The 13,082-nt window shown below is 36.5% G+C and overlaps 1 protein-coding gene across 1 annotated transcript; it reads right to left on the bottom strand.

Annotated features, from left to right (window-relative positions):
• Nucleotides 1-1,547: 1,547 nt before the first annotated feature.
• On the bottom strand, nt 1,548-2,927 carry LOC109167440 (protein FAR1-RELATED SEQUENCE 5-like). Its single transcript, XM_019316455.1, has one exon. The coding sequence runs from the start codon at nt 2,925-2,927 to the stop codon at nt 1,548-1,550; it is 1,380 nt and encodes a 459-aa protein (XP_019172000.1).
• Nucleotides 2,928-13,082: the final 10,155 nt, after the last annotated feature.

Here is a 13,082-nt window from a genome sequence, read left to right as displayed (position 1 = left end):
AACCGACCGATGAACCGCAGCTCATCATGATGTTTGATCGCAACCAAACAGTGGACCGCAGCCCAAGAGTAGTCATCTGACCGCAGCCAGGAATATGAACCGCAGCTCATGTAAAACGTTTGATCGCAACCAAACGGTGGACCGCAGCCCGGGAGTGTAATTCTGACCGCAGCCAGCTTCTGAACCGCAGCTCTGGAATAACCAATTTGATCGCAACCAAATTGGGGTATCATGCACACATAACACATAGCAAGCACATGCAACTCATATTAGCACATTGGGAAAGGGGAGAAAACGTATAAAGAAACCTATGGGTGGTCATCCACAAACTAGGAATAGTCCTAAGGGGTTCATACTTCTTTCACCTGGGCCAACGGGATACCAATTCAACTAGCATGCGATATATAAGACTCATTTATCCTACTAACGATACCGAAACATCAAACTAGACTTAGGCACGATAAACGGAGTCCGTTGGGACACCACGAGGGTCGGGGGAAACGTCAAACGGGGAAGCCGGAGTCCCGAAGTGGACAATTTCCAGCGGGTAGCCGGTGGGTGGAAGGCCACCCGCCGGCGACCAGTCTCCGGGCAGCGGGTGCCCAGTGGGTAGTCGCCTGCCTGCCGGCTGCCCGGTGCCGGCGACGCCCTTTTCGGGCAGCGGGTAGGTGGCGGGTCCCCCTACCCCCACCTACCCCCCACTGACTCTTTATCAAAATAACGTCCCGAGATTTGTTGTGGAACCCGAAACCATGCTTATACACCTTTAAACGCAATTGATGACACCACGTAGACAATTAACGGATCAAAAGCAAGAATCATATAGCACATATCCTATCATGACTTCTAAGCATAATCAACACCCGAACATGCGAAATTCCACCCAATTATATCAAGAATAACACAATACGAAATTCCCAATTTTAACCTAGGGCTCTAATCATATTTAAATCAATAAAATCATAGTTCATCTTTTAATCATCAAAACATCAAGATTCATCAAGAACATCACATAATCATCAAGAACCTCTTATCATCATCAAGATCATCAAGATCACATATAAAATCATCTCACAATCATCAAGATCATATCATCAATATCATAAATGACTCATCAAGACACAAGTATAGAGAGGAGGCCAAAGAAGATAATTATAGCAAGGAAAATAGGTTTTGTTGAGACATGGGTTACCTCTTAGCCTTAATTAATTTCCTTGGCTATGAAGGGTCTTTCTTTAAGATTCCTTCTTTCTTGATTCCTCCTAGGGGGATTCTTTGAACTTCTTGTGTGGTGAGGGATTATTGCGGTGTGGGTTCTAGGTGCCTCCTATGCCCCCTATTTATATACCTAAGAGTCTCTAATTAGGGTTAGTTCTATTCCTTCTAGAACTAGGGGATTGGGTTTAGGGATAAGGGCCCATGGACTATGGTGGGCCTTTTCTTAATTAATTATTGGAATTTAGTCCTTTCTTTTGGGTAATTGATTAAATGATTAATTGGTTTTAGGAGCCGTAACACGGGGTGTTACACCTTATCCTTCGTTTTCCTCAACACACAATTCCTACTATCATGATTAGGTTTGTTGCAAGTCTTGCAAGTCCTCTCCTTCTTACTTGTTCAATGGCAATCTCCTTGCAACCTTTAATGCGCCTACCACTACCCTTGTTCTTCGCTTTGTTTGGTGGAAGAATGGAAACTTCGGAAGGGACTGAAGAACCACATATTGACTCGATGACTGACCTCTTATCAACAGTAGAAGAACAGCCACCCTTATCAGCCAAAAGCATATCCTTGTGGTCCTTAATGATCTGGGAAAACACTTTCAAACGATCAATGTCAGACTGAACCATACTAACACAGCATTGAATATCTAACCACACATTTTTCAATATCACCAACTTCTCATCAACACCTCCATATTGATCAACAACAACACCATCAATATCAAAAGTTTGACCTAATGATGCACTCTTGGTCCACCGGTTAACTACATAGACCAATGGAATTGAATCCAAGTTCAAATCTTTGAAAACTACAAAAATATGCCTACAAAGCAACCCTACCCTTTCAAACGGTTTACATCCACATGAAGATTTTACTTCAGCAACATTATGCACCGCCCTAAACACTCGGTCATTTTCGTCTTTAATATCATAATACAAGACCCCTTGGTCATCTCGAACATTTAGAACTCGACATCTAAAACATGTTGCACAAATCTCAGCTTGCACCAAATAAAAAACTGTAAGAGTATACACATATGTAGCATGTTTCTCCATAGACAGTGGTGTCTTCAAATCTGGAAAGCATGCCACCGAGTCACTGTTGAGTTTATTAATAGAATAGCGTTGACTATCAATCGCACGATCAAAATGCATAAAAAATTCAACCAAGTTGGACTGAGGAGTAGTAAAAGAACCAAAGAAACTATTCTCACTCTCCGACCGAGATGTAGTCCTAATTAAACCATTCATACTAACATCACTAAAGTATGCAGGAATCCAAAGATGACGAAGATCATACATCTTGACAAACCAACTATGCTCCAACAACCCAAACTCCTCCATGACAACATTCCATTGATAATCAAATTCAGCTGGTTCCAAATAATGACTCCATACAACAGAATTCAACTTTGACCTAAAAGTCTCATTTTTACTCAATGAAGGGCCAACCTTATCTCCTACCTTAGACATAATGTGCCACATGCAAAACCTATGCTTAGCTTCCTTGAACACACGTGGAAATGCAACCCTCATTGCTGGATCTTGATCAATAACAACCAATACTGGCTCAGTACCCATCGCTTCCTTAAATTTCTCAAACAACCACACATATGACTCAATATCCTCTTTTGTCAACAACTCAGCCCCAAAAGTAATAGACTTTTTATGGTTATTGACACCAGTAAATGGTGTAAACACCATATATATCATACCTGGAAAAAAAATGTAAAGTTTGTCAGAGAGTACATGCGCATTTAGTGTAGACTAGTTGCACCTATAAACATATATACTTGCATTATGACCAAAAATATGACCAATAACACAACAGAATATAAAACTTATGCCCTACACTACCAAAACTAACCTGTTTGTCTGATATTTGGCATCAAATGACACAACGTCACTAAAAAGTTTAAAATTCTTCCTAGAAACCGCATCACCCCAAAAAAATCTGGATAAGTGGTCATACTCATCAACATCAAATGCAAAAAACAAAGCTGGACATACTTCTTTTTTTTTTAAGCAATTAGTCACAATCATCTGTGCATCAACCCCAGCAGAAAATGCGTCCACGTCCCTTTTAATATTACGAAATTCCAAACTTGTTGCACCAACATTTGCCAACCCACTAAACATCTCACCAAACAACCGAAAACTCTGCACTGGCCTAATGTTCACTATTCCACAATCAGCAACGAACCTCATATGACCAGGTCCAACCTTTCTATTCATCTTCAGAAACTGTCTTGACATTACTGATGTCAATGAATGGTTATGACGCTCTTCAAACCTGTGAATAACATAAGTGCCATCACCTCCATATCTAAAAATAGCACAAGCCCCACACCCAACCCTATTTGAAAATCTCCTCCTCTTTTTAACCGAAGACTCCGCATCACCATCCAATTCTGCTACTGACGATTTATCCCTACAAACAACGTGCTTATGGCCCTCTCGATTACAAAGAACATACTTCCAAACAATGGTCCCATCAGCACATTTTGACAAGTGACTTAGTCGAACATCAAACCCAACAATCGATGCATATTTAGTATAAAATGCAACCCTAGTATCCAAATTAGGAAAAACCTTCCCAACAGACGGCTTAACTGAATCTTCATACAAAGGGACGTAATATTTTGTCAAACCAGGAGAAGTATCCAAACGATACGAATCCACTTCACCTGTGTGGACAAATGTACAACTACTGGTAATCTACCATAAACTATATATAATTAAACATTATTGCAAGTACATAAACCATAGTGTGCAAGTAAATAATAAATACAACGTAATAAAATAAAAAAAAAAGCCTGGAATGCGGATGGAACAACAACTGTGTGTGCAATATTCTAGCATTATATACATGCAAATTCAAACTTCAATGCAAATACCTACAGAAACACGATGAATGATTTACAAATTCAACTAAACATGTGAGCCAGATAACAATAATTCATCTTAGACAATGAATATAAATATACCAGTATTGCAAGTACATAACCCATAGTGTGCAAGTAAAATAATATATACGATGCAACTAAGTAACAAAAAAATTGCATCCATTACAGATGGACCGACAATTATGTGTGCAATATTTCTAGAATTAGCTAAATGTAAATTAAACCTTCAATGCAGTTACCTATGGAAACACGAGGACCGAATTACAAATTCAACTAAAACCAGTAACCAAGATACCAGCAATTCATCTTAAGCGATCAATATAAACAGACCAATACCTGGCTCCATTGCGATCGTATGATACACAGGTGATGAATGCCTCCGCAGAAGAAGAATTGCAACGCCTATGCGATCACCAGATCGAGCTTTTGATTTCGAATAATGAAGACGACGACTAATAAACAAGGATAGAATACAAATTTGAAAACAAACGCCTAAAAAGACAAGAATGACCTTACAAACGGCAAAACGCGAGAAAGTTAATACGAATGATGCTCGTTGGATGAACGCCGATCAACGGTTGTAATTAATTCCTATTTCGCGCCTGGGCGAGCCGTTCGCACCCGAGTGCATGTCTATATATATATATATATATATATATATATATATATATATGTATTTATATATATATATATATATATATATATATATATATATATATATATATATATATGTATGTATGAATTCATTCCAAAATATATTAAACCAAGATCGTGTGTAAAAAATTAAATATCATCTAATAGGTACCAGCCATTAAAAAGGAATGAATGTAAAATTTAAAAAACAAAACAATAACGAAGTAAATAATACTCTGTATTAATCTAGAAAAAGTATTTTGTATTAGTGATATAAGAAAGTCGAAATGGTAGCTGGTACACATATATAATGGCTACCATTTGTAATTTTCAATGTCATGCATCAATACAAATATTCTTTTTAGTTTTATATTATTTATTCCTTTATTTCTTTTATATTTTATGTTTCTACTTTCTGATAGAGTGATCCGTGAAATTATTAGTCACTAGTACGATCAAATTTAATTTTTAACATCACACGTTTAAGGCAAAGCCATTGCACCAATAGTTGAGCCAGACTAACCACTTTCTATTTTTAGGAGGTGTGCTCCTAAAAGATTTGGCCAGGCCAGTCATGTCTTAAAAGCATCATATAGAGACCAACTTGACAATATGAAAGAAGACACTACTCATGTATCTACAAAGATATTTCTATTCTTTTACACAATGCCAAATCACTTAATGTATGTGTTGGTTTTTCAATTGCATTTTTTAGTGCAGTTTAAATGAATATCACGTCTGGATGACGAAGTCTAGGTGATAGAGTGACACTTTTCTGGCTGAGTTCTCAGTCAGTTTGGAAAATTCAAGCAGCAGCCACCGGCCAACTTTGAAACCAAAGTAGACTTGCACAAGATTGATGGAAGAGGGAAAAGAGGCTCAGACTTGAGCATTAGGCACATGCAATAGTTGTAGAATGGGAAAAACGTGAAGAAAATGTTGTGAATGCACTGGGTGATGATAATAATGACCGGAAGTAGTTACAATAATATGTTATGTTAGAGCAACCTTATTTATTTGGTTTATTTGCAGGTTGTTTCAGGACGTACGTGTAGGAATTGAATGAAAAACTGAAAGAAAAAAAAAAGAAATGGAATGTCAAAAAAATAGATTTACATGCTCAAATGGGCGCATCTTGCATGTGCATGCACACAACGTGCACAACAATGGGTTGTTTTTAATGTTTATTTTTTAGTGGGCCATACGAAAAACCATTACTTCTAGCTTAGGAGCTCCTTACATTTCTCTCTTATATACTATCTTTCCTCCACCTTATGCTTGACCCAACTAAAAACACTAAAAAAAACCCGAAAACGTTGGTGCTCTTAGATTGTATAGCCTGGTGTAGTGTCATTATCAACCCGGTCCAACATCCTGATCGAGGATTCATGCCTTTAGCTTCAAAATTGAAGTTGTCGAGTGTGCATTTGTTGGTGTGTTGGTTTTTTTTTTAAAAAAAAAAAAAAAAACTGAAATGGGTAAATTTCATGAGGAATGGACATGCAACTTTTAAAATTTAGACACAAGAAGGAAAAACTCATTTGGAAGTTTATGGTAATAAAAAAGGGCAAGTGCACTTGAATTTGTCAAATTTCTGAATTTTTTTCACCTAAAATATGACAAACGCAATACAAATACGAGAACTTGCATTTCTCGTATGCATTCTTGTACAGGAGTTGTACAACATACGACAAATGCAAGTTGGTAAAAAAAAAAAAAAAAAACTCCATGTTGAATTATTGCCATACTAGTATTAAAGTTCATATACTACTGGAAAGTCCATCTTAAATTGAAATCAAAATTTTATGCATTAAATTTTAGGCAAGTGAAAGCTACTAAAATAAAGCAAGTTGGTGATGTGAAATAAAGTTACAAAATCAGAGCTTAGAGCCAAGTGCGAAGATAACGTTGGAATATGACATTTTTGAGTGGTTATTTTGTGGTACAAATGTATGCGTAGTGTCCACTTTCGATTTTGGTCGGGTCAAAGTGAATTTGCACTCTTCGTTGTGAGACGAAGAATTTGATATATTGTACGTTCAAAATGAGTAATAGGTGAATGCGAAATTGATTCTCAAAGTGAACCTATTTGGGAGAAGTCAAAATTACAATGAAATACTAATTATGTTTAGCATTGTAATAAAGTTCTAAGCACTATACGAGTTGTTAAGCTTTGAGGGCTTATGTACCAAAGGTTTTTGAAATTAAGCTTAGGAAGCTTACTTAATGGTGCTTAAGTGCACCTTAATTACATAGCACCACGAGTGGTGCTAAGTAATTAGGCACCAAATTTGGTGCTTAGCACCGAATTGGGGCATCAGCACGAGTCCTTGGTGCTTTTTTAAGCACCCAGTGGTGCTTTTATTTCAGATGCTTTGGTCAGCTCTGAATTGTTAATTAACTTTTCATATGTACGGACTTCTCAGTTACTTAGGTGTTTTGAAATAGGTCATTATGGTCTGTACGAATTAATTGTATATTAATTTTGTGACCGTTGATATTATTTCGATAAGAAGTATGACCGTTGATACGTCGTATATCTTATTAAAATTAAAAAATAAACTTATGACGTCGGCTAGCTGTTTGCATATAGCCGACATCGTATTATGTTTGTTTAAAAAAATAATTAATATACAACATCAGCTATTTGCATATAGCCGACGTCGTATTATTTAAAAAAAAAAACATAATTAACATACGACGTCGACTTTTAAGGTAAAGCCGAAGTCGTATTGTTTAAAAAACAAAATTAATATACGACGTCGGCTTTTAACGTAAAGCCGACGTCGTATATTTATTTATTTTTTATTATACTAAAATTGTTTTATGGTTTCTACCCCAACCTGTATCAATTTTCAGAACCTGCGCAGCTAGCAATTTAACATTCAATATCAACTAATTCATTAAACTAATTCAAGCTACTAAACATGAAACTAATATAAAGAACACAATTCATTAAACTAATTCAAGATACTAAACATAAAACTAATATAAATAATACAATTCAACAAAACTACTAAACATTAAGCCAATAAACATAAACTAATTTTAAACGTAAAGTATCAGCTAAGAAGCGTTTTATTAACCCATTCATCAATAAGAATGGGTTAAACATCAAGCCAATAGACCATTTGTCTCTAACTTCATCAATCTCTTGTTTGTTGTAGGACAATCTTCCTTGTCTTTCCAATGTCTACAAAGTTCAAAAGAAATAAAAATAATAAATAAGCAAGTATTTTTAAACATTTGAAGAAGAAAGATATATTATTAAATTACTTGCCTTATCCATTCCTTTGCTTAGGTTGTTGGAAACAATTTCCAACATGAATTTCATCACAAAATAACTACATTCGGTGGTTCCTTTTTGTATAGCACACTACATTTGAATTACAATAAAATTTAAAAAAATTAATAAAAAACAATAAGTTTGCATGTTTTACAAAGTGAATGAAGTACTTACCGAACATATAGTCCATTTTGGTGAACGATTTTGTTTCTTTCCATTCATCATGCTTGTTGCAGCCATAAACCTATTAATATAAGACATAAAATATATGTAAATACTTGGCATCACTAGTTTAATAATTATTAATTAATTATATAAATTTACATACATTTCCATTATATGTTTAATGTCTTCACGTGGCCCATGACCAAGTGAATCAAACCAAAAAATTTCATTTAGTCGAGGACAAATCGCCATCGGCATCCAATGCTCACTACAAATAAGTAATTTCATAGTTTTAAGTGAATATAATATATAATAAAAATATATTATATATAAGTACTTTTATTTAAAATGTAATTAATACTTACTTGAGAACATATGGGGCTAAGTATACAAATTTCTTACCCCAAAAGGCTGGATCCCCAACCCAAAGGGCCCCCAACACTCCGACCCGACAGAGCATGTGGGAGGATGTAAATCACGGTGACTCCCCAAATACTGCCCACTAAACCATTAAGCTAAGCCCGTGCGGAAAATATACTAATTTCTTCCCATACTGCATGGTGGCATTTACATACTGTAACACCCCGTGTTACGGACTCTAATCCCGGATTAATTATTTAATTAATTCCGTTAATAATAATTAAAAAAGATTTAATTTGGTTAGGATTCCCTTTAATTAATTAATGTGGTCCACCATGGACCGTGGACCCTTGTTTATAATAAGGACTTTAAGTCTATTAGGAATAAAGAAAGTCGGCATTTAATACTCAGATTCTAATTAGGAATCCTAGATCTATATACCTGTTAGGAATAGAAAATAGGTCTTTACTATTCAGACTCTGATTAGGATTTCTAACTCTATAAATAGGGGATTAGAAGACAATTAGAACCCTTATCACCCATAGTTATATTACACGAAATTATTCCCAAGAGATTCCCCACCGCCAAGCGTAGGGAGATCAATCGGATGGAGTTCTTAGAGAAGAACCTTAATAGCCAATGGAGGATTAATTAGGGCTAAGAGGTAACCCATGTCTCAACAAAACCTATTTTCCTTGCTATATGTTATTTATTGGCTCCTTTGATAATCGTATGTGTAATTCTGTGATTGAGTCTTGATAGAGCCCTTGCATATGATTTATATTGTGCATATTTGATAATCTTGATGTTCTTGATATTGTGATTGACTATATGTATGATCTTGTATTTTAATTATGTCTAGAGCCCTGGGGTATATATCGTGAATTTTGTATTATGATTTTCTAGGTATATTGGGGTGGGATTATGCATGATCGGGTGTTGAGTCTAGCCTAGTACTTATGTTTAGGACTTTGCATATAGATTTCTTGATGTTCCTATGGTTCAGGATGCTCTTGAACCGTTATATGATTTATGTTGAGTCTTGGCATGTTTAGGAATCGTGTTAGAACGTATTTTGTATGATTCTTGGTTTGTTTCCGTTAATTGAATACGTGGTGTTGTCGTTATGTGTTTGAACGTGTCTGGACATGGTTTCAGGTTCCACGAGTGATCCCAGGACCGAAAAGTTGTCTATGTACCAGTGGGAGGGTAGGTGGGGGGATGACCGCCCACCACCTACCCGCTGCCTGGCGAGACCTTATCCAGCGGGCAGCCGGCGGGTGGAGGCTAGCCCGCCGGCCACCCGCAGGAACGTTAGCTGCCCGCCGGCAGGTGGCGGGCGGGTGGTCATCCACCAGCCACCTACCCGCTGGAAACTTGTCATGGTTCGTGATGTTTTTCCCCGTTTGTTGTTTCCCCGTGCCTCGTTGTGTCCCGTTGTACCCCGTTTGTCGTGTATGAGTCTCGTTTGATGTTTTGAATACCGTTCTAGGAGTTTATGTGTAAAACGTATCGTTATTGTTATGTCCTGATTGATTATGTGTTGCTTGATTGAATGATGATGAGTATCGTGGTAATTGTGCAATGGCCGGTGTGATTGATGATGATGATGATGATGATGATGATGATGATGATGATGTTGTTGTTGATGATCAGATTGTGGTTGGATGAATTGTTGGCGGTTGGCACCACTTGAGCCCGGTCATTGTACTAAAGGTACAGGCCTAGCGGTTACAGTGCTAAAGGCACAAACCCACCTTCGACCTGCTTGTCGTTAAGCATGGGTCAGGTTATAAGTGTTGCGGTGTCATGTCAGGGCCATATGCGCTGACCCCATGATATTGGCACTAGAGGTGCGGATCATGCGAATGGCACTGCGGCGCTATCTTGATATGTTGGTGGTTGAAAGGTGGTTTGTCGGTGGGGGCATGTAGTTGCCCGGAGGAATATGGGAGGTTATATAAGGGTGGCCTGGAAGTATAGGTTTGAACTGATATAAGGACGGAGGGGAGCTACAAGGTTGGAACATGGTATAAGGTTAGAAGATGGATTGTGTGCTTTGCTGATTACTTGCTAACTGATTGTCTTGAATGCCTTTGTTGTCTCTATTTGTTATTTATATGTGTATCTATCTGTTATGTCTTGCAACGTGTTCTTAAGATGCAAGCTAGTCTTTATGATTGTTCTATATTGTCAAGTCTTTTATCATGTCTTGAGTCTTGATCTTGGATTTAAATTAGAGTCTCGTAGGTTATATACGTATTCCGGTTTCAAAATGATTTTTCTTATATCTACCTATATTGTACTTAACGCGTTGGAGTGGGTTACCAGTATTATTCGCTGACGGTTGTTACACCGCATGTTTTTCAGGCACTGACCAGTAGCTTCGGAGTGCGCTAGACGGACCCGCAGATTTAACATTAGTTAGTTTTAGTCATAGTTGCTATGGCCTGTGTGCCTGAAATTGTATTTGAATATTAATGGTGGATTATGCTTGGATTAGTTAGTTGTAACCTGTGCATCTATGTTCTCAAACCTAGGTGTGGCATAACACCCCGACTCTTATGATTAATTTATGCTCTCTTTGGATGATTAATAATAGATTTCCCTTGATTTCATAAGTCTTAAATGTTTTAAAAATTAGGGGTGTTACAGTTGGTATCAGAGCCTAAGTTCAACCCTAGGATAAGGCCCTTAAGACAGGACTTTAGGACTTTAAGCGTGAACTCTAGGTGTTTAAGTTCTTAGGATATAAGAATCCTAGGACACGCGGTGAGACTGTGAGTTTATTTATCGCTTTCTGTTAAGTTCCCTATATATGTTCCTTGTTTCCTACGCTTGCTCCAAAGTTGTGATGTCCTTGCATACTTTTACATACTTTGTCACATATCATTCATTGATTATTAATAATTTACCGTGACATGGTATTGATTTTGTTTCTTAATAAATGCTGGACTTGGTTATTTGCTTAAGCTTGAAAGTTGGGTTATTTCCCTAATTAATTCATTCATACATCGGCTAAGGATTTGCATATTATTGCTTAATTATTTGGTCAATATGCATTATTTGTTATTTGAAAGAATACTTTGGAACTTACAATTGGCGACTTTATTTGACTGATTATTACTCACTTTTCTTAATTGTGATTGTTTGATTATTTTGATTGTTAACTTACTCATAGCTTGATAAGTACTTGCATGAGTTTGCCTGAAAGTTGTGGGAACATAGATTTATTCTTTAGGAGGGGAGGAATGTGGTGTGTGATCCTTATGATGTCTTCAACTTTCGTTTAAGTCTCCTGTGTTCCTTGTTGATATCATAATAATGGTATTCCTTGATGTTTACCATGTATTCAAGTCCCTTTTGTTGTTCATATGAGTGTGGAATTGTTCGGACATGAATTTGTGCATTCTTGGGACTTTCCCAGAAGTGATTCCTTCTTCATAGTCACGTTCCAGTGGGACCCTGGCAGGAGGTCGACCTCCCACCACGTGCCTACTGCCATGTTCCAGTGGGACCTTGGCAGGCGGTCGACCGCCCACCTCGTGCCCACTGGTACGGTATGTTGATTTCTTGACTTCTCATTTTATTGATCCATGGTGCACTTGTATGTCTTCCTTGATGATTCCTTATGTGTTTAATATGTGAATAACATTCTATACTTGAACATGAAGGTTGGATTATTTCCTAATTATATATATATATATATATATATATATATATATATATATATATATATATATATATATATATATATATATATATATATATATATATATATATATATAATTAATAGATAAATGCATAGGTACGTAGGAGCATATATATGTACGTTATATAGTAATCCTTGTCCCGTAACTCTATTACCTAATATCGTCATAAACCCTATTACATGTTGGGCCCAATACTATACTTGTAGTTCTAATATACGTGTACATAGTTATACATATATGAACCAAGTTTTGACCCAGAAGACAATCTGAAAGAAACCGGGAGAAATCTGGGCAACCTAAACAAAGTGGTCACTTCAAAACTATTTTTTGAAGATAGAAATCCATCTTAACCCCCCAAGCTATTTTAAAACTATCTTTCTAGACTTCGGTCCATGTTGCATGGTGGACCACAAGCTTCCAATGACTTGTCTAATACTCTCGATCATTAAGATAAGAACCCCTAAACAAATATTTATACATAAATAGGTATATCCCTACTATTCTAAACATACTCCCTAAGCTTCTATTGTGTATATATATATATATATATATATATATATATATATATATATATATATATATATATATATATATATAGGGAGAGCTTCAGATGAGAACCATCTTAAGGTAGGAACATAAGAACCAATCCAGGCCTTTGAATTCCATCTAATCAATGGGTTAGATTAATTAAACAGTAATAAGGAGACCACTAATATAAATAATTAAAAATAATTGAAATCATCCCAAGAATGTAGGAGATGCAACGATCAAGGTCTCTAATTTGACTCCAATCCCG

The sequence above is a fragment of the Ipomoea nil genome, unplaced genomic scaffold (assembly GCF_001879475.1).
Source record: "Ipomoea nil cultivar Tokyo-kokei standard unplaced genomic scaffold, Asagao_1.1 scaffold3162, whole genome shotgun sequence".
NCBI classification, from domain to species: Eukaryota; Viridiplantae; Streptophyta; class Magnoliopsida; order Solanales; family Convolvulaceae; genus Ipomoea; species Ipomoea nil.
The sequence above is the reverse complement of the archived record's forward strand: the minus strand, read 5'-3'. Positions and strand labels throughout refer to the sequence as shown.